Raw genomic sequence first — 23,271 nt, 5'->3', positions numbered from 1 at the left:
ATTGCAGTTTGCATTTTCTGCATGTGATTAAATAAACTGCAAAGGTTGTGTTACAATTAAGATATGTTTTCATTTGAAAAATCCTGCCAGTTGAAGCTGAAACAAAAGTATTGGTTATCGACATGTGGGTGCAGCATATGCACCTATAGTGTCCGCATCTATAGCTTCCTTTGGTCGTGAGCCAGACAGGCTGCGATTATTTTTCTTGTCCTGATACAGCGCCCACTATAGCTAACTATGTCAGTCCTAGCCTGTATCAGGACAAGAAAAAATCGCAGCCTGTCTGGCTCACGACCAAAGGAAGCTATAGATGCGGACACTATAGGTGCATATGCTGCACCCACATGTCGATAACCAATACTTTTGTTTCAGCTTCAACTGGCAGGATTTTTCAAATGAAAACATATCTTAATTGTAACACAACCTTTGCAGTTTATTTAATCACATGCAGAAAATGCAAACTGCAATATGTAGGTTGCACCACCAATGCCATAAAAACTAGAATACGCAGGCACATTTCCGATGTGCCCCACCATGGCAGCCGCAATATATCTGCAGCTAGTCTGCATTTTGCTCTCTGCCATGGTGGTGACACATCGGATCTAGTGGTACAGGGTATATAAAGGGTTTTTTTTGCCAAAAAGAGGAGGGGATTACAAAAGAAAATTATTAAATAGATAATCCTTTTGGATTTTTGCATTGAACACGCGGCAAGCCAAAAAACTTAAAAACTCTCTCCTTTAATTGTTTCCTATAGCCAGTACATATATTGTGCATTTTTTGTATAGGCTTTTTTGTTCATTGTGTGGTTTTTTCTCATGAGAAGTCTTGTTCATAGGTGTGGCATGTTTTAGAGGGTGTCTGCAGTCATGTGACCACAATCGGTGAAAACAGGTGCAGGCCCTCTATAAACACTGCCACTTTTTAATGTTGTATTGTCATGAGTAAGGGCGCGAATTGTCTTCAGTAGCCCGAAACGCGTAGACAACGACTTTGTAACTGTAACTGGATGTGATTTTACCGCAAGCAAAATAAATTTTTCATTTACCGAAGTGGAGCTGGATTTTCTTGAACCATATTGCAATCCGTTACCCGTCCTGACACAGGTCCTCCGTGCTCACAGGTGAGAGCTGCTGAACTTTCTTTTATCTATTGAAAATGTTATGCCCGGTCCAATTTTTTCTATGTAATTACTGTATAATGTATATGGCATACGGAAAAACGGAAAGGAAACGGAAACAAAAAACGGAACAACGGATTTGTAAAAAACGGACCGCAAAACACTGAAAAAGCCATACGGTCGTGTGCATGAGCCCTTAGTTATGGATACTCTGAGTGTAATCTAAAAGGAAATGAAATGTGTTAAGTGGTCTCGCTCTGAGATCTACCTACAAGGCAGAGATACAAGGAGGTTAGAAGAGGAAAATTCCTATTTGTCGCTGTCATTTCAGATATGCCAGTGATTAGTGTGTACTACCATCCAAGCTACAGGAGATGGGTGCATTTACTCTACATGTCCACTAGGGGGATTTTGAAATGGATGGGTGTATATCAGGATTTGGCGGGTACTATCTCTCCTTGGAGCGCCTTAATTGGCATCAGGAGGCTTATAAACCATACATGCTCCTTTGGAATTCTACGAAATAACGAATACAAATGAGCTCTTGGCAAACTCTGCTCCGAATGCCACTAGATGTAAGGCAGCTATCCTATAAGTCAGTGTTTGACTTTTTAAATAGGCCTTGAGACATGACTTGGATAATAAATAAGCCAGCATCTCATCTGCAGACAGCTTTTGTACCATCAATATCTGCCTAGTGAAATTTCTACCTCTTCTGCTGCTTAGAGCAGACTTTAGCTTTTCTGCCGATCTAGTGTCAGGAGTGCTGCAGTATAGAAAAAAAAGCATAAATCCACTTTCATATCGCAGTATTTAGATCAGTACTTTGCATCTGTGTTAGAAAGCCAAAACCAAGAGTGGAACCTAGGCAAACGTTAAAATTGAAATATTTGCGCCTATTCTGTTTTATTTGGGTCCACTTCTGTTTTAGACTTACGAATACTGATGCAGAATACTGACTCTGTGAAAGTGACATTAGGGAGTGCAGCCTCTGGTGGTCGCCCCACTAATCATACATTCATGGCATATTTTAATTAAAAAAAATTGATAAAGTGGCCAAGCGCTTTAAAGGGGTTCTCCATGCTTTTAATATTGATGACCTATGCTCAGGATAAATCATCAATATCCGGCACCCCCGCCAATCAGCTGTATGAAGGGAAGGCACGTGCAGTGTGCTCTTGACGTATCCCTTCTCTCTCTGCTCTCCGCTGTATGTCTGTGGCAAAGCAGCAGCGAGCAGAAAGAGAGGAGGGAGATGACACGTGCATTGCGTGCGCCGTCTCCTCCATACAGGTGATTGGCGGGGGTGCCAGGAGTCGGACCCCTGTCGATCTGATATTGATGACTTATCCTAAGGATAGCTCATCAGTATTAAAAGCCCCGAGAACCCCTTTAAGTTGGACATAAATGAACCATAAATGACCTTTATTTTGTATGTTTAGTTCACAGATAATACAGAAAGAAGACCTGTGCATAGCAAGTGGCAAAGTAGGGATATCACTTTTTTACACTTTTTTAAAAAATTATTTTTTTTATATTAATTTATTCTGTTTCATATTGTATGCCGCATTAGAAGATCTTAACTGGTTCACAACCCCAGGCTTGCCAGAACGTCTGAGGTGCTTGAGTAGTGTATGGAGACTGCTCCATATGTGCTGGGTGCCAGTTGTGTAAGGCTACTTTCACACTTGCGTTCGGAGCGGATCCGTCTGATGTTTCATCAGACGGATCCGCTCCGATAATGCAGACGTTCGCATCCGTTCAGAACGGATGCGTCTGCATTAAAACTTAGAAAATTTTCTAAGTGTGAAAGTTGTCTGAGCGGATCCGTTCAGACTTTACATTGAAAGTCAATGGGGAACGGATCCGCTTGAAGATTGAGCCATATAGTGTCATCTTCAAGCGGATCCGTCCCCATTGACTTACATTGTAAGTCTGGACGGATCCGCTCGCCTCCGCACGGCCAGGCGGACACCCGAACGCTGCAAGCAGCGTTCAGGTGTCCGCTCACTGAGCGGAGCGGAGGCTGAACGCTGGCAGGCGGATGCATTCTCAGTGGATCCGCCTCCACTGAGAATGCATTGGGGCCAGACGGATGCGTTCGGGGCCGCTCGTGAGCCCCTTCAAACGGTGCGCACGAGCGGACACCCGAACGCTAGTGTGAAAGTAGCCTTATACAGCTGACACTTGGCCGCAATAACTGGTATCAGAGAGAAATCTTATTCTGGTCATTTAAACCCTCAGATGCTGTGGTCAGTAGCTACTACGGGGAGACAGGGGAGGGGGGTTCTCTCTGTCCTCTGATCTGAGCTCTGTTGCAAAATTGTGGGGCGCCATTCAGTTTCTACAGCAATCTTGGGCCTTCCAACAAAGCCTTCTCCCTGTATAGATGTGCTCTTCTCTGCTGATTCCAGTACACTTTATGCCATCTTGATCTGTGGCCCCTGTTCAGCGAAATAACCCATTTAGTTTATACTAATGAGGGCATTGCTGTTGCACCCAAAAGCTCTGCTCCTTTTCCTTGCCAGCTACGCCCCCACCACTTTGACAGTTCCAGGCACTGTAGATGTAATAACTCTTGGTTCTGAAATTGTGCGGCAATGCCTTCGGTGCACACGCGGTACTGGGCTGTTCATCACCGGGCAGATGGAATTCATGATGAAATTCATATGTATGGGGTCCCTTATGGTGTTTTCACTTAGCGTTTTTTGGGGGATACAAGCTGCTGTTTTTTGAGCCAGAATTGGATTCAGCAAGAATAAAACATATTGGTGCTTCCTTTGATTCTCGTTGTGTTTTTTTTTTTGTTTTGTTTTTTTTATCCATTTCTGGTTTTGGCTCGAAGGATCTGTTCACAACACGGAATTTGCTGGTGGACACCATGCCAAAATTCCGCCGCTGGCCATGTGGTGCCTATTTCCCATTGTTTTCAGTGGGAGGCAGTGCTGCAGCTTGCCAGCTGGTGGTTTAAAACCATAATCACCCCAAGAAGGGACATGTCCCTTCTTGGCACAGTGTCTGTCCGGTCAGCTAAATCTCAAGCTGGTCTGTGGCATTCAAAGTTAACAACCGCGACAGTGGTGGAGTACGTGGTGAACGGGCGCAAAATCTGCATCAAAACCTGCAGTGGCATTTTCCAAAAAACACTGTGTGACCTAGGGTTGTACCGCTGAAGTCTCTATACTTTTTCAATACTTTGATACCTGTTCAATACTATACCAGATTTGTCATTTTTGCAGTAGTATTAGTCCCTACCAGAGACCATGGCGCGCGCAGAGTGCAGTGCACGCCGTGCTCTCATAAGCAGCCGCACAGTCTAGAAGGAGGGAGAGTTTCCCTCCCGCCTCACTGATACGGCCACCCACTGCCAGCAATAAAATAATTGAGTGCCTTGATGAAGAAGGGGGAGAATAGGAGTGCAGGGGAAAGGGAAAGGACTTTTAAAGATGTCATCGCCATGTGACCTGTAAATTGCTGTAGGAGGTTTCCTGCACTTTTAAAAGTATGTGCTTTATGCTGTGTGCATGTATTAATGTGATGGTGTCACTTACTATTAACATGAGGCACATGGAGATTTTAAAATTACTAACATGATGTGCCTCCCATTAACCCTTTAACGCATAATGCCGTACATGTATGGCAGCATGCGCAGGGAATTGTATGGAGCAGCTGCTGCGCTCCATACGCTGTGGGCACTGGCTGTATAATACAGCAGGTACCTGACTGCAGTGACTGGGAACAGCGATCATGCCCAAACAGGTCAATTAACCCCACAGATGCCTTGTTTAACAGCAATTGAAGCATTTGTGAGGTTATGCAGAAGGAGATAGCTCCCTCTGCCTTCCAATTGGAGCCCCCGCAGTGAAATTGCATGGCTCTGATCCTTACCATGGCAGCCTGGGTGACGCTGAAGCTTCCCCGGCCTGCCATGGTTATCTGCCTGCTAAGCTGCGCACAAGGCACAACTCAGCAGGTAGAGCGACAGAATCCTATTCACCATAATAGGTCTCTATTATGGTGAATGCGACAAGGGATCAAAAGTTCCCAGGTTCTAGCCCCCTAAGTAAAATAAAATAAAAAAATCTTCAAAGGTTTTTATTTTTTTTTAAAGTAAAACAAAAAAAATATTTTACTACAAGTTTGGTATCTTGTTCTTGGTTTTAAAACTGAATAAAAATGTTGGTATTGTGACAACTCTTGTGTGAACCCATCCTTAGGCAAAGCTACACTGCGACATGTGTCGCTGTAACGTTGCGCATCCAAGTTGGATTTTTGTGCTTCTGTTGCGTCAGTGCGACACCATTGACTGACGTTACAAAAAATATTGCGCACCTTTTCTGCGGCAAGAAGTTGCACGACACGTCACTGTGTAGCTGCGCGCTTTTTTGTGGCGTTGTCACGCCACAATATTAATATTTCTTTGCTCTGCATTATAGGTGTTTGAATGTCCCGTAGAAATAGTGTGATATCTACGGGCAGCCTTTATGACAGAAGCCAGGTTTACCAGCTGTTTCTACTATTGTTTCTAAATATCCAATTTCCATAGAATTTCCAGCGTATAAAATTTTCTTTGTAGTCGAATGTAGTGATGGTTTGCAGATGAGAAGAATATTCACGGGACAAGGAAGTCCATGCTTTACTTCTAATAATTCTGGATATGCTTTTTATTTATTATTTTTTTTTTTGTAGCTGGCATGGGTTTTGTACTGTGATCTCATATGTCTGGATTATGACGGGAACCTCCTTGACGCCTGTGTATGTGCACTGGTAGCTGCTTTAAGAAATGGTAAGCTATCGATTACAGTTAATGTATGTGCCGACACCGTTTTCTAGTTCATAGAAATAATTTGCATAAAAAGTTGAGGAGTAACTGTGGAAATGCATTGCTTGACATGTCGTACACTGATCTAATCTCTTCATTCTCAGCTGCTTGGGCTCCTGATAGAATAGTTTTCACAACCATTTTAGTATTTTGGAACCCCTGGAAGCCAATTTCTATCTTGCAGAACCACTAGAAATTAATTTTTTTCAAGACAATAATATATGATATAGCAAAATGAATTAAGACCCAAGACGTCAGACCCAGCGTTGGTCTGAAGTTCCTTGGACCCACTGAAGGACATGATTGAGGGCCCACCCTCTGTGTTTATAGGACCCTGTTTTATTAGGGGTCCATTATTGTCAGAGCTTGTGAAACAGACAATCCAGCATGTTCACATCCTACATACTTCACACCTTAAGGACTTCTTGCACACGACCGTTTGTATTTTGCTGTTTGCAAAAAACGGATCTGCAAAAAATACGGATGACATCCGTGTGCATTACGTATTTTGTGGAACGGAACAGTGCTATCCTTGTCCGTAAGACAATAATGTTTCTATTTTTTCTTGCCCATATTTATTGGGGGACACAGAGACCGTGGGTATAGCTATGTCCTCTAGGAGGCGTTGAGACTAGTAAAAGCTGTTAGCTCCTCCCCTGGCAGCTATACCGCCTCCAGCCTGGAGAGAGAGCTTCCGTTTTTTCTAGTGTCAATAGGAGGCAAGACCTCCCTGCTCTGCAGATTCTCCTGCAGATTTTTTATTTTAGTTTATTTTTTTCCTTCTTTTTCAGATGGGACAACAGTGGTCGCCTCGCCTCCCTGTTCTCCCGGGGTCGAGTTGCGCCAGTGCCGGTCATCCGCACTGCTGCCTCCCCCACAGAAGACAAGGTGGACCAGGGCAGCCTCGCTCCCCTGCTCCCGCCAGCCAAGGGGTCACCTAGGTCCGCCAAAGAGAAGACCCTACCGCCATACCAGACTCCTGCCACTCCGGTGCCAGCTGCTGAGGAGGTAACTCTGCTGGAGAAGGTACCATTATGGGCCCACTTAGGGAGGGTGAAGAGAAGAGGAGGAAGATAAGGTGAGTAGGGACTAGGTGAGTATGTTGACCCTTTCCCTCCCTCCCTATTTGGCAAAGCATCGGGCTCCCTTCTCCCCCCCCCCCCCCCTCCCTCCCCACGATCACTGGGCCAGACACCGGGCTTCATTTATCCTAACCCTGGACCTCTGGTGGATTTACTCCCCCCTCCCCCTGTGCCGACACTGCATGGGCACATAGGGGGTTAACGGCCCTATCTCCTGCAGGCACTGTTACGCACAGCGGGCGGCCGAACGCACCGCTGTGCTCTGAATTTTTTTACCTCGCTACAGGAGGGGAGCGGAGGAGGTTCCCGCTCCCCAGCGCCATAATCCGCCCTTCCAGGGAGCAAGCGCTAAGCGCGCTGCTCCAGAAGAGAACCGCCAGCGATGTGTCCGGGGGCCGTTTCATTTAGGCCCTGGCCTTACTTTGGGCCTACCCCTTCCTTCTTCCTCCGGCCCACGCAGCGTTCTCCATGGCCGAAGGGCGCATTCTGATGTCACTACTTCTCGGGTGGCGCACTTCCCCCTCTGTGACCCGGCCGGTCTGTCAGTAGAGCGGGGGTGCATTCCGGTCGGCCGTGTCCATAACTTAGGCCCTGGCTTCGCGGCCTACTAGGCGCAATCTTTCATCCCCGGGTATGGCACCCTCGGTTTTCAAGGCAATTAACCCTTCCTGGCCAGCCATCTCTTGAGGCTGGCGCAGGATTATGCCTATCTGCAAGGCAATGGGTTTAATGGCGCTAATTTAACCCCTTTCTGCCCTTGTCACCTGCGGCTGGGCATCACAGTTTTATATATAAAAAAAAAGGATAAAAGTCAATTTCGGGTCCTGCCCCCTCAGACCTAATCACCGCGGGTCCGCCCTGTCTGTACCATACTGGGCCAGTGTCCTAACACGGACGGAGAAGAACCTCTCATTTCCCAATCCACCCTCCGGTTTCGCTTGATTGGTATTCTCCACCTGCGTAATCCAATGGTGGACCTCCGGACCTTCTCAATCACCCTCTGGGCCGTGTGGTTGATAGGCACCACCTGCGCAATCCAATGGTGGACCTCCGGACCATTCCAATCACCCTCCGGGGTCGTTTGGTTGATGAGCACTACCTGCGCAATCCACAGGTGGACCTCTGGACTTCCCAATCTCCCTCTGGGGTCGTTTGGTTGAAAAAAGCACCGCCTGTGCAATCCGGAGAGTGAACCCCTAGAAGTTCCCATTCCACCCCGGGGTAGTTTGGTAGATAACTCCCTCCGGCGAGCCTGCGACTGCCGTGGACAAGATTCTCAGAGTTAAGACTGCACACAACGGGCCAGAGCAGGATATATTCCTCCTCGGTCACCCCCACCCTTCCTCCCTAGGGTCACTCTCAGACGCACTCTCCTCTCCCTGGAGAGGTTCGGTCCGAAGGGGGTCTCTGCCGTGATCCGGTGCAATCTTCCAAGATGGCGTCCGAGGTAGAAAGCAGTACTTGTCATATGCATTACCCCCTTCTTTAGGCGGAGTATTTGCACTACTACTGGATACAGTACTCCCTTGGATATTACCTCCCTCCATGGGGTCTAACCGCACTATAACCGCTTCAGTGCCGGCAGTCGGCGTTCCCCCTTTTAGTAGGTGGCGGAACTGCATTCCCACTAGGGGCAGTACTTACTGTATGCATTAGCCTCTTCCATAGGTGGCGCTATGGCATTATCCCTGCTTCAGTGTTTACTGTATGTCTTACCCCCTTTACGTAGGTGGGGTATTGATACGGGACCCTCCATATGCCTTGCCCTTTCCGTAAGAGGCGTACTCTCTCTACTTGGATTTAGTTCCTGCTAGATGCATTACTGCATTGCCACCCTTCATGGTGGAGTATTGCACTACCACTGAGTGCAGTGCTTGCCGTAGGCATTACCCCCTTTCTTTGGTGGGATAATTGTAACATTGCCCTTTCCACAAGTGATCCACTACCGTGGGGAATGAGTACACATCTTGGATGTTGCACTTCAACTACGCCACGGCTATAGATGCCTTAGCCGCTTCTACAAGTGGAGCGTAGCGAGTATCGATACATGCTGGTGCCCTGTACTCTTCTTCTAATTGTATTTCGGTGCCGCCAGTGGATACTGTGGCTGTTTCCACGTTGTGTCTTTTTTTCTTCGGTGTTGGTTTGGGGCATGAATATGACAACCTCTCTCCTCACTGGGTTGCCCAGCGCCACTCGTGTCCTAGCGCCCCCTATCTCCATGGTCATCCATTGAACCAATATGTGTCTTCAACAATGTGTAGTGCGTACACCATGGCACGTAATATTGTGATTACGTTCCAGCAAGTAGAGTGTTAAACTGACTCTATATTCTCTATCCACCATTCCTGATGTGGGAAGTGGTTGTGTTGGCACTCTGGTTCAGCTTTGCAGTGTGTTCTCCTCCGCTGGTGCGGATTTTACGCTAGTACTAGCGTTCGCAGTGGCTGCAGTGTGGCATTCCATCAGGTAGGGGTTCTACCCCAACGCTGGCTTGGCAGTTGTTCCTGTTCAACGCCCTTCCCAGGTGGAGGGTTTAAGATTAGCTCTCCTTCCCTGGGGCAGTAAGTAACCGTGGCTTCTACTGGTTTCCTCTAGTCTGCCCCTCAGTTTGTGCTGGCGGGGCACGCTGCGGCTCCTACGGTACAGGGGTCCTGGAGTAGCCATTGCATACTCTGGCTCCTTCGTCAGGTGACGGATTCTTCTAAAGCCGAATTCGGTGGCGTATGCTGCATGGCCTACCCCTTAGGCGAAGTATGGCATCGCCACTATCATCCGGTGGCTACTTCTATGTAGTGCCAGTCTCAGATGGGGAATGGGCTTCGCCCTACCACTTTTCCATCTGGCTCAGGGTTTACGGCCACGCCGCAAACCATGGTAGCTCCTACGTTACTACTTCCCCTCATCTATGTTGATGCAGGGTATTGGTTCTGTGTTTTTTTTTCTTCCAAGTCTTGTTCCGGACCGACTGTTGGGCGGTGACGTTTTTCCAAATCCTACCCGTTGGTCCTGGGTGTACTACCCGTATCTACAACTACCTCTCTCAAGACTTGACTAGTGACTGCCATGTCAGTCCGATGTAGTCATGCCTTTTCACTGCACATTCCGTGGCTAGACTACGAGACTCACCACGCCAGGCTGAGCGGGGGTGCTGTCACGACTGTTGATGGAGTTTCGTTCCGTGGAGCGGAACACCCTTTCTATCCTTCCTCCTCGAGGCAGGAGTTTGTTTCTCTCATCTTGGTCTGGTCGAAATTTCCATTGAGCAGTGTTGCTACATAGTCAATACACGGTCGCTGACGGAACTCCACCGCCGGTGGTTCTCATATCGCCTCTACTTTTACCTATCCAATGTGTTGATTCCTTGGCTTGCGGTTGGACATGCCTCATTCAGGCGTTTTTTTCTCTGTAGTTTATTAGCCAGCTTCTCAGTCTCCCCACAAGCCTCTTCGGCCCGGGGGGACATTGGTGGACCACTTATCGTTTCCGTGGAGCGCTTCCCTTTAGCAGGGGTGGATCCTGCGGTCCTGGGTTTTTGGTTTGGCCATTAGTTCCTTGCTGTGTCAGGTTCAGTGCTGTGTATCCTTTTTCAACGTCCTCTGACTCACCCGGGGCCCATAATACCTTCCTTCGGGGAATGGCACATACGATTCCTCTATACCGTCCTCCTTTACCGCCTTGGGATCTGGCCTTGGTCCTTTCAGCGCTCCGGAATTCTCCCCTTCAACCCTTGCAGGAGATGTCACTCCGACTCCTGTCCTGGAAGGTGTTTTTTCTTGTGGCTATCACATCCATCAGATGGGTGTCCGGGTTGGGGCGCTCTCTTGCAGAGAACCTCCTGGTTCTGACAGGCATAAGCGGTTCCCCGGCACGTTCATTCCTTTCTCCCGACGGTGGTCTCTGATTTCCATTTCAATGAAGAAACTGTCCTTCCATCACTGTGTCCCTCCCCTTCACACCCTAGGGAAAGGGAGTTAGGTCATTTGGAGGTTGTCAGGGCTCTGGCGATTTATTTGCCAGCCTCCAGTTCCTTGCGGAGTACGGACTCTCCTTTTTTTGTCATCCTGGAGGGTCCTTGCAAGGCATTGGCGGCCTCCAGGGTGGCAATTGCACGTCTGCATTTGCTTAAACATACTGCACCCGGGGCAGGGTCCCGCCCTTCGGTGTCACGGCTCACTCCACCAGAGCAGCGGGCGCCCTTAGGCTTGGAGGAATCAAGGTTCGGCCGCGCAGTTGTGCAGGGCGGCTACTGTTCTCCTTACGCACATTCACAAAATTTTGCCAGGTGCACACTTATGCATCGGCGGGCGCCGCTTTGGGCCGCATAGTCTTGCAGGCGGCAGTTCTTAGTTGCCTGCAGGGGTGCTTGCTCCATGGGTCTGTGGTTTTCCCTTCCTGTGGACTGCTCTTGGACGTCCCATGGTCTGTGTCCCCCAATGAATATGGGCGAGAAAACGAGATTTTTGTAAAACTTACCAGTAAAATCTCTTTCTTGCTCTTCATTGGGGGACACAGCACCCACCCAGTATTGTTGTTCGGCCACAGTTGTGGCTGTTGCTGGTTAGAACCTGGTTCGGTTCTTGACATTGTCGCTGTTACACGTTTTTTCATTGGTTTACTTGCCTCTACTACTGCTTCTCACAAACTGAAGCTCTCTCTCCAGGCTGGAGGGGGTATAGCTGCCAGGGAAAGAGCTAACAGCGTTTACTAGTGTCAACGCCTCCTAGAGGACATAGCTATACCCACGGTCTCTGTGTCCCTCAATCAAGAGCGAGAAAGAGATTTTACTGGTAAGTTTTACAAAAATCTTGTTTTTGCGGAACGGAAATCTGAAAACTTTTTTTTTTTTTTTTTTTGCGGACCCATTGAAATGAAAAAATAAATGATCGGACACGGAATGAAAATACGTTTGTGTGCAAGAGGCCTATGACTGTAGAATAAGGGTCTATTCACAAGTCCACAAAATGGGTCTGCATCCGTTCCGCAATTTTGCGTTCATTTTCAATGGGGCCGGAAAGTGCTATCTGCATTTGTGGATCCGCACTTCCGTTCCGCAAAGAAAATAGAACATGTCCTATTCTTGTCTGCAATTGCGGACAAGAAAAGGCATTTTCTATGAGAGTGCCGGCGATGTGCGGTCCGTAAAATGCGGAACGCACATTGCCAGTGTCTGTGTTTTGCGGATCTGCAAAACACATACGTACGTGTGAATGGACCCTAAAACAATAGTACTTAGACATAATAGACATTATTAGTATGTGCTGACATTCTTGGTCTCTCCATACACAGTACAATTGCCTTCTGTTAAAATAAGTGAAGATACAGGCTTGGCGGCAGTCCAGTTATCATCTAAAAGTCCGCTGAACCTTTTGAAGCACCCAGTGTCTACATCGTTTGCTGTATTTGATGAGTAAGTATCTTCTGTCCATTTCATGAAAAGAATGAGGTGTTGTGCTGAGGTCTTTGATGTGACTGGAGTCCATGACGCTGTTGCGATTTTGTTGTCTCATGGATCCAGTCACTGATTAACTCTGCTGACTTCAATTGGGTCAATCTGGGGGTTCCATATTATTATTTATTGGTACAAAACTAGTGCTGCTGTACTTGATGTAAAACTTACTGGAAAGGCTGACGTAACACCCAACAGGCTCCTATGTAAGAATGAAGTGAGCCTTAAAGGGGTATTTATCATGTAGACAAAGTGAATACAAGGCACTTACTAATGTATTGTGATTGTCCATATTGCTTCCTTTGCTGGCTGGGTTAATTTTCCCATCACATTATACACTGCTTGTTTCCATGGTTACGACCACTCCGCAGTTCAGCAGTGTGGCTGTGCTTGCACACTATAGGAACAAGCACTAGCCTATGTGCGCTCCCACAGAGCAAATAGGCCGACGCTTTTTCCTATAGTGTGCAGGCACGACCACCACTGATGGATTGCAGGGTGGTTGTAACCTTGGAAACGAGCAGTATATAATGTGATGGGAAAAGGAATCCAGCCAGCAAAGAAAGCGATAGGGATAATAACAATACATTAGTAAGGTGCCTTGTATTAAATTTGTCTACATGATGAAGACTATTTGCTGAAGTGAGACAGCCCCTTTTAAAAGGCACCGGAGCAGATATAATAAGACTGGCATTATATATTACAGTCTTAGTATAAAGTCATTTGATGCAAAATGCAGCGGTTTCTTACGTACGTAGATTGCAGTAAATATGATGGGCCGTTGGAGGCAACGCGCCTCCAACGGCGCAAATTATGGTGTGTGCCTCTAACTTATCACACAACTTTACATAAATCAGTAGTACAAGCGACCATAAGAAAGTTTGCCATTGATCTTATCAGAGAAAATTGCCTTGTTTTAAAGTTATCAGCTGTTTCTTCCCCTCCCCGTCTCCCTTCTAAAACAGTCTTCTTTCTAAAATAACTTTGACTGACAATTATAGTTACATAGTTATAGTTAAAACTGTTGAAAAAAATACATTAGTCCATCAAGTTCAACCAAGGATTATGAGAAATTTGTATTAGATGGCTTCTGCTCACTTAAGGGGAGAGGAAGGAACCAAGGAAGACACAAGCATGGAAAGAGATACTGCGCAATTAAACCGACAGTTTGTGTCTCAGCCCAAGTGCTATATGCACATCCATGTCAAATGAGTATTTCTCTATAACATCCTCCGTGATCCTGGTGTTGCTTCTGAGTGAGAGAAAGTTAGGAAGCAGATTTTTTCCACTCGCCAGATCTGGGAGAACTGCAAACTAAAAAAACACTGCTGAAACATGCCAGATACAAGTGAGATAATGGCCACAAATAGCGTTATTCCTCATATACACATGCTGTAAGGTTAGTGACGCTTTAATAAATGTGCCCACCATGTTGTAAAAGGTGCCATAGCATTAAACGGGTTTTCCGAGATGTTAATACTGATGACTAGGGATGAGCGAATCGACTTTGGATGTACAGTATTGAATGTATAGGCTCAGATGAGCCGAAGTTATTACTTCGCATAATTTCATAAATTTATTTCTACTGTAAAAAATAAATAATTTCCCTAACTTGGGTTCGGTTCCAATGTACCACACGAGTTCGGGAAATAGTTTTTTTTTACAGTAGAAGTTAATTTATGAAGTTATGAGAAGTCTCGCAAGACTTTGCGAAGAAATAACTTCGGCTGATCTGAGCCTATACATTCTAATACTGTACGGAGCGCTCGCTTCATACAGTATTCAAACTAAGTATTATGCGAATCGACTTTGGATGTTTCATCCGAAGTCGATTCGCTCATCCCTACTGATGACCTAGCCTCAGTCACCCGGGACCCCCGCCGATCAGCTTTTTTGAGAAGGCACTCACACTTCTTTCTCGCTGCTCACCAAGCACAGAGCTGTACACTGTATGGCAGTTATGCTTGGTATTGCAGCTCAGCCCCATTCACTTGAATGGGGCTGAGCTGCCCCTAGCCACGTGAACGTGGTGTTACTGGCCTAGAAAAAGCAGCAAGAAGGCTGCCTTCTCGAACAGCTTATCGATTCCGGGTGTTAGACCTCCAGAGGATAGGTCATCGGTAAAAAAAAAAAAAAGAAAGAAAACTCATTTTATATGGGTATTCCCATCTGTCACAGTGTGTGCCATTCCCGTCATATAGGTGTGGGTCTCATCTCTGGGACCTGCTCCTGTCTCCAGAAGTTAAGGAGTCCAATAGCAGTAAATGGAGAACTAACTGTGCATGTGTATTTTTAAATAATGGGACCCCATGGGTGACATTTACCACTGTAGGCCAATGTATACCAGTGCAATGTGCACAGAGCTATAGAAGGTCAGAGGTACTCCGGTATGTGACCAGATAAAATTCTGTATGAAGCCCCTTTACAGTAAGTCACTTTTGATTAATATTGCTTTACAGTGAAGCGCAGGTGCTTAGCGGCTGATGACTGATCTTATGACATTATAGCTGCACTTAAAGCTTGTATGTTTTTTTTTTTTTTTTTTGCAGTTATCAAATGAGTTATCCCATTAAGACAAATTCTGTGTCTTATTGGCGGGAGTCTGACCACTGGGGCCCTCGCTAGTCGTGAGAACAGGTGCCCGTATTCCCCGTTTGAATGGAGAGGCAGATTCGCACTCGGCTATCTCCAGCAGCTCCATTGAGCTGAATCCAGCAGCAGCGCGCGTGGTGACGGGCCAAAATGGTCAGATCCTGCCGATCAGTTACTTATCTCCCTATCCTGTGAATAGGGAGTAAGTTGTCTTAACGGGACAACCCATTTAAAGTGTTAATATGCTAATCAGACCCAAAGCAATAAACTGTACATATACTGTCACCAAAAGACAAAAAAAAGCTGATCAGATCCAACATGAACAAGACGTTGTCCTTTTTCTGCATATGCATTTACCACTATGTGGATGTACTGCAAATGTTGAACTGGAACATAGGAAAGCGGCTAATAACATTTATTATATACATACATATATTGGCACTGGCCGGCACCTTGTCTTATTAGAGACCAGCCCTGTTCACTTTTGTTTAATTTACAGCACGTACGTTGTTGTGGACCCAACTGATGAAGAAGAGAGTTTAGCCACTGGACTTCTGACTGTTGTAATAGACGAGGATGGGAAGTTATGTACTATTCGGAAACCAGGTAATGCACACTCATCCCAACTACTATAAGGATTCACATATGAAAATCCCAAGAATAAAAGGAAACAAAAACAAAAAAGTCAAGTTATGGTAATATGGGTCCATATCCCAGCGACTCTTGAGTCCTAATGTGTACCCTATCAAGACAACCAAAAACAAAAATTGGATTTTTTGTACTCACCGTAAAATCCTTTTCTCGTAGTAGGCATTGGGGGACACAGCACCATGGGTATATGTCCAACTACCACTAGGAGGCACTAGACACAAAAAGTGTTGGCTCCTCCCCGTTGGGCTATACCCTCTCCACAGGCACAAGGCTATTCAGTTTGTACAAAAAGCAGTAGGAGAGAGAAAAAAAAGCAAGGAACCAACAACTCCCGTACCGGGAAAGATCAAGAGACCAGCCCGGAAAATCGGAAGTAAAAACATAGGGTGGGATCTGTGTCCCCCAATGCCTACTACGAGAAAAGGATTTTACGGTGAGTACAAAAAATCCAATTTTCTCGTGCATGGCATTGGGGGACACAGCACCATGGGACGTCCCAAAGCAGTCCCCGAGGGTGGGAAAAGAACAGCCATGCCACCGGTTGGGTATACAGGTGCAGGAGAACCATGTGACCCAACAGTAGAAAACACGGAATGGGCAAGAGGTTCCATAACAAGGAAGAAACCTCAAGGAAGAATCAGAGAAGACTGTCAGCACCCCAGGAAAAATGCCTGGAAGAAAATCCCAAATGCACGAAGGTGGCAAAAGGGAACACCGAGCTCAGCCAAGGGCTGGAGAAAAAATTAGGACAGCACCGCGTGTTGGGACTACCTAACGCTCTAAATTGTCTCAGACCCAAAGAGCGAAAAAACCTGTGGCCAACCCTTGACAGGCCAGGGGAGAAAGGAAACAAGTACTGGAAGCCAAACGAGTGAGTGAAGCCGTAGCAAGGCTCACATGTGAAGGGAGCAGGTCTCCCCTCATCGCAAGGCAGATGATGAAGTTATGCGCCCTATTTAAAAGGCGAAAACCCAAGGCTGCTAGAGGAAACCACCAACCCTTGGAGAAGGAGGGGGTTGTAGGTAAAAGCCAGGAAAAAAGAGTAAGACCTGCGTCCCAAAAACAGGAGATGAGGCCCGAGCCTCGGAAAACAAGATATCACTGTGAAGCGTAAGACCAGAGGGAACTCTGGGCATGTGAAGCATCAGGGGAAAAAAGGAACCAGATACAGGCCCAGGAAATCTCAGCAGGACACACTGGACTGAAAGACATGGAAGTAGAAGGAGAGTACTCCAACCGCCTAAGGAGGAAAGGTTCTACAACAGGAGGAGGTCCCTCCCGAAGGAGACCATACGGCGGAATTGCAAACCGTTGTGCTAAGCCACTCAATACCAGGTACTTGACGTGGGAGGATGGGAAAAGAGACACGAATCCCAAGAAGGCCACAAGGTTATTGGAACCCATAAGGGGAACAATCAACCCAGGCCCCGATCCCCCCAAAAGAAAGATTGCCATGCAGAACCTGAGTGGTCAAACAAACGGGGACCAGGGACTCCAGAAGGAGTACCCGGGATGGGCTCACAAGGAACCAGGAGCTGAACCACCAGAAGACAACGCAAGCCAGAATATCCAGGAAAGGAGAGATGAAACTACCATAGGGGAAGGGACATTGGCCATGGACAACTACCCATTCCAAGAACAGTGACTAGCAAACTGTATACATTGTCCCAGAGAGGACAAGTACAGCAGCTCGGGAAGTACCACTAAATTGACAGACATCCATATGCATAAGGAATGCAGAAGTCGCCATGAAAAAACCAGGTGAGACTACACAGAAATGTAGAAACCAGCCGCGACCGGCGTACTGAAAACTCCCAGGGGGGGAGAAAGTACCTGACAGGTGCAAACGACGGCAAGGTCCAAGGGGACTGCCCCTCTGTCATGAAGTACAACTAAGCAGAGAATATAAGGGAATACCGAGAACACCTGGACCCAGAAGGAACTACGGGACCCTGTCCGATGCCAGAGCAACCAGCTGAAAAATTACCTACCAGGCAGATGTGTGGCGCCCAGTGGTCCTGTCCCTGACCCGTCAGGGAGGACGGCCAGCGATGAAAAATGCTGATGACCCCAGAAGGATTCCATGTGGCAGAGGACATCCAGCGATGACCGAAAACTGCTGCAGCGGCCGATGCTCACCAGCTACGTGCCCCAACAAGGTAGAAGATCCAGTGGAGATCCCTGTACTCCACCAGGAATGGGCCACTCTGTAATAGGAAACCACGCGAGTACTCCTCTATAACATTGGGTAACGCGAAGCGCAGCAAACCGTAGTACCTTATAGAGATGGCAAGAGCAACCCTAGCACAAAGGCCAACAACCACCTGGCCATGGTGTAGGGAGCATGGTTGTATGTGGACCACCCGCCAGATCAGAACAGATCAGCCATATACTGGAGCTACAATAAGTAGCACTAGACCGACAAGGTGGGGGTTGGGCTGGCCCACCCCTGCCAGATATGGTAACCATGCACATGCAGAACCAGGATGGCCTGTTGTAGACAGTGCCCTGAGAAGTACAAGGAGACCATTGAGCACGACAGAAACGGAGTGGAGATGTATGGAAGAACCAAAAGGGTGAAACCAACATCCGCAGCACAGATTAGAACCTGGGGGCAGAAAGCACCCAGTAATACAGAAACTGTATGGGCCACAGATTGCACCATAGGGCCCAGCACCTTGAGTAATACAACCACACGCCTAAAATATAGGGAAAGTGGCTGCATGTCTAAGGAGAGTGGAAACATAGCCACAGAATCTGGGAATGCTACTGCATTTGGAGGGTACAGGTACTCAACCTGTAAAGTAGAAATATGGCTGCGTAGTGCAGAAAACGACCAGAAAGGTGTAATGGGTACAGCATCTGGAGATGGTAGAGGTACTACCTTTAAGATCGGAGCAATGTGGCCACAAGGTGCACCCTAGAACCAGAGAGGTGCAACAGCACCGCGTTAGCAATGGTACCTATATTCCGCCCGGGAAGGGGAAAATAGGGCCGCACGGTACCACAAAGAACAAGACAGGTGCACACTACAATCAGGTAGGTGAAATGGCAACTGAAGGAGGCCCTCTATTTCGCCTGAAAAAAAGGGAAACAGGGCCGCATAGTACACCATAGAGCCAGACAGGTGTAACGGCTGCAGCATCAGAGACGGTGCAGGAACTCTACCTATGAAGGGAGTAAGATGGCCGTTTGGTGCACACTATGATGAGGTAGGTGCAAAGACCACGGCAATTGGAGAAGGCCTCAATATCTCGTCCGGTAAGGGAGAGAAAATGCCACATGGTACACCATAAAGCCAGATAGGAGCAACAGCTACAGCATCAGGAAATGGTGCAGGTACTCTACCATGAAGGGACCAAGGTGGCAGCTTGGTGCCGACTAGAACCAGACAGAGGCAATTCTACGGCAATTGAAAGTGGCCTCTATATCTCGCCCGTAGGGAGAAATGTTGCCGCATGGAACACAATAGAGCCCGCCAGGGGTATTGGCTACAGCATCGGAGATGGTGTGGGTACTCTGCCTAAGAAAGGGAGCAAAAAAAGTCTGGGAACAGACAGGAGCAATTGCAACGGCAATTGAATGCGGCCTGTATATCCCGCCCGGAAGGGAAAAATAGTGCCGCATGGAACACCATAGAGCCAGCCAGAGGTATCGGCTACAGCATCAGGAGATGGTGTAGGTACTCTACCTATGAAAGGAGCAAAGTGGCTGGGAACAGACAGGTGCAATTGCCAAGGCAATTGAAGGCGGCCTGTGTATCTCGCCCGGAAGGGAGAAATAGTGCCGCATGGAACACCATAGAGCCAGCCAGGAGTAATGGCTTCAGCATCTGGAGTAGGTGTAGGTACTCTACCTATGAAAAAGAGCAAGGCGGATGGAAACAGCCATATATAATTGCTTTTCCTTACCAACCAACAGGAGGCGCTTGCCAAGCACAGGGACCCCCTGTTATGAGGTAGAGTGGCGAACACCAGCACCAGGATGGGGACCCGGTGGAAACACTCTCAAATGTGTAGAGCATAGCCCCTGGTATAGGGGAACCAGGAAGGCTTGTCAGGTACAGCCTATGGCAGTGGTGCAGGTACCCCCCTGTTAAGGAGAAGGCGTACGTACCAGAGACACCAGTAGGTGACTCTTTATGCTAAAAACGGGGACGGCTGCCTTACCTGTGCGGTTGAATACCTGTGCAGTCAGGGGAGCGCCATCCGAAAATCCACTAGAGGGGATACCAACCCTGGGTAGGAGAGGTTCCTCCGTGCACGTTAGTCTTGACCTCCCAGAGGCTTCTGTATGGAGGAAGACCGCCTGATGCTCTGTTCCGAGGGAATCGGTGCAGAGGTGTCCCCCGAGGCAACGGATGGGGTGACGGGAAAGGATTCGTCACCAGCCTCAGGCCTGTCCTGGGGAGGACCCGAGGATGCCGAGGAGGGGTGGAATCCTGTTGAGACCACCCGAGGTTGTACTGTGAGCTACCCCTTGTCGGACCCGGTATCTGAGCATGCCTCATCTGCAGGGAGGACCCTGGGAGGGCATAGGTGGCCGCAATTGGGTAGGTAGCGGTCCAGCAACTCCGCCAGGATTGGGAGAGTCGGACAAGGTTCCCATGGCTTTGACAAAGAGGGAGACCATTCAGAAGGGACCTACACAAAAGGATTTGGTCAGGGGACACAATAGGGTCTGGAAAGAGGTACTGCACACAAGCAGGGACAGGCCGACCGCATGGCAGTCTTCGTAGACAGCGGACGCACGTGAAAAGACGTGGCGATCCGAGGAGAGGCGACCCTCATAGAGCAGCCAGCAGAGGCTGTCATATCTGGACCCGGATGCCATGTTCCCCAAAGGGGTGCTGCAGCAGCTATAGAGGCTGCAGGAGAAATAAAGCAATTGAGGAGGGGTGGGGGGGAACCTTGAGTGATCCCTATGTACAGCATTAGCTGCCTGCACACAGTACATAGGACAATGACCTAAAGGGGGTCTGCAGTTCTTTTAAACTGAGGATCTATCCACTGGAAGGTCTCCCCTCACTAGATAACCCACGTTAGACCAGTAAAGGGTGGAGGAGATAGCCCCTCCCGAGGGCCGGGCGGGGTCAGAAAAGCCCGGGAAGCCAGGAGGAGGGGCCGGGAAGATCGCGGCCTAGCAGGCCCAAAAGCCGGGGCCTCGATTTATGAGGCGGCCGGGAATGGAGCGAGGGGGGCGGGACGAATCGCGGCCGACCGAGGGGCCTCCGGACCCACAAAACTAGGTGAGGAGGGTGGGGGGGGGGGAGCGACGCCTGGGGGTGGGCGGAACAGGGCAAACAGAGCACCTGGGAGCCGGGAACGGGCCATGGAAGATGAGGCCTAGTCCCTGCAAAAGCCGGGGACTAAAGTAGCGGGGAAGGCCCAGGAGAAGCGACGCCTGGACTGTGTGGCCAGGGAGGAGAGAAAAGACCAACCAAGGGGGAAGAGAAAGGTGGAGGAATATGGAAGCTTCCCAGGACCCCCAGCTAAGGTGGATCCCACCCCCCTGGCCACAGGAGGGAACCTAACCCTGGGGCAGGGACAGGGGAGTATACTCACTATACTCACCATCTGATGTCTTCGGGCGCCGCAGGGTCACCCCTTCGGCAGACTCAACACGGGAACCGTGGGAATGCCGGCAAGCCACTGCGGATGCAGTCTGTGGGGACTGGGTGACCGGCGATGGTACAGAAGTACGCGCCCGCAGGGGGGGGGCAACTAAGGTGGAACACGATGGAGCCCCAGCCTGCAGCAGGTATAACGGTGGAGATCACCGAGACCTGCAGAAGAGAGAAAAAAAGAATAAAGAATAAAATAAAAAATAAACAGCAGGACCTGCAAAAAAGCAGGACAGGTCTGCCTCCTACGGACACTAGACAAAAACTGAATAGCCTTGTGCCTGTGGAGAGGGTATAGCCCAACGGGGAGGAGCCAACACTTTTTGTGTCTAGTGCCTCCTAGTGGTAGTTGGACATATACCCATGGTGCTGTGTCCCCCAATGCCATGCACGAGAAACACCTCTGTGTCCCTACCATGCCCTGTTCCCAGCCATTTCCATTCCTCGAAGGACCAGGAAGTGGTTTGGTTGGTCCCATGACCACTGCAGCCAGTCACAGGCCTTGGTAGTCACAGCTGCTTGAACAGTACGTTAGCAGCGATGTACCATTTAGGCATTTGGCTGCAGTGGTCATGGGCCCAAGCCACTTGCTTGTCCATCGGGGCATGACTGGACGTATTTTTTTAATTTATTTTTTAATGGGGTAGATGTTAGGGACTGTAGGTGTTGGATCCTAGGCCGAACAATTGCTTTAAAGAGAGTCTGTCACCAGGGACCTCCCTATCCAACTGTTTTCATGGACACATAGCTGTGGTTCACCTGATTAAAACGCTGTTTCTCATCCGTCTCATTGGGGGACACAGGCTTTGACCATGGGTATAGCTGTTGCCGCTAGGAGGCGGACACTAAAGAAAACAAAGTGTAAGCTCCTCCCTCTTCAGCTATACCCTTCCTACAGGGACCAAGCTAAATCGTTTTTTAGCATAGGGTCTGTAGGAGGCAGACCTTCCTGGTGCGGCCTGCACGGCCCCCCCGCGGCTTATTTTTCCCTGGCTGGCGTCTGGGTTCGGCCTCGGATGCCGGCATGTGTTCCAGCGAGCGGGCGGCGGGGGGCGGGTTGAGGCGGCCAGAGATGATGGGAGGGCCCTCAGAGATGCGCAAGTCATCAGAGGTTTCTCCGGTTCGCAGTGGGTTCATTTCACTACCAGTTTGTAGCCCTCCTGTTCGGCCTGGCCACGGCTCCCAGGGTCTTTACGAAGGTTCTGGTGGAAGTCATGGCCATGCTCCATGCCAGGGGGATCGTGGCGATCCCTTACTTAGACGACACCCTGGTAAATGGACAGCTTGAACATTGTTCTAGACACCCTGGAGCGCTTTGGATGGATTCTGAACAGGCAGAAGTCTTGTCTTTATCCATCGCAGCGGTTGACTTATCTCGGCATGGTACTGGACACTTGTCAGGCCAAGGTGTTTTTGCCTCCAGAAAAACTATCTGCTCAGCGTCTTCAGATTCTCCCCTTGTTGTGGCCAGCTCCGGTTCCCATTCGTCGCTGCATGTGTGCTCTGGGGCACACGGTCTGTGCCTTCGAAGCGGTTCCCTATGCTCAATTCCATACCAGAACCAGTAAGGGTAAGGTAGTGTAATCATCTCTCTGCAAGTCTAACTCTAGGGAGGGAGGGGGGGGGGGGGGGAGTTGGGTGAAAGTTAAATTTGTTATTTAACAAACTCCGTAACCACATAAAAGGTTAGTATATAAACTGAGAATGCTTGGACTGGGAGAAAACATCTGTATGTGGGTAAGTAACTGGCTGAGTGATAGAAAACAGAGGGTGGTTATTAACGGTACACTCTCAGATTGGGTCACTGTCACTAGTGGGGTAACTCAGGGGTCAGTATTGGGCCCTATTTTCTTCAATATATTTATTAATGATTTTGTAGAAGGCTTGCATAGTAAAGTATCAATTTTCGCAGATGACACTAAACTGTGTAAA

The 23,271-nt window shown here is 48.4% G+C and overlaps 1 protein-coding gene across 1 annotated transcript in view; it reads left to right on the top strand.

The window, feature by feature from the left end:
• The window catches only part of EXOSC8 (exosome component 8), a 73,037-nt gene that overhangs the window by 40,686 nt on the left and 9,080 nt on the right, over positions 1 to 23,271 (top strand). Inside the window, exons 7-10 of the mRNA XM_040426103.1 lie at positions 2,563 to 2,608; positions 5,810 to 5,906; positions 12,314 to 12,434; positions 15,565 to 15,671. Of these exons, the coding sequence (XP_040282037.1) occupies positions 2,563 to 2,608; positions 5,810 to 5,906; positions 12,314 to 12,434; positions 15,565 to 15,671 (371 nt within the window). The remainder of the gene's footprint in view (positions 1 to 2,562; positions 2,609 to 5,809; positions 5,907 to 12,313; positions 12,435 to 15,564; positions 15,672 to 23,271) is intronic.

Source organism: Bufo bufo, chromosome 3 (genome assembly GCF_905171765.1).
Source record: "Bufo bufo chromosome 3, aBufBuf1.1, whole genome shotgun sequence".
Taxonomy (NCBI): Eukaryota; Metazoa; Chordata; class Amphibia; order Anura; family Bufonidae; genus Bufo; species Bufo bufo.
This window is presented reverse-complemented; position numbering and strand designations above follow the sequence as displayed.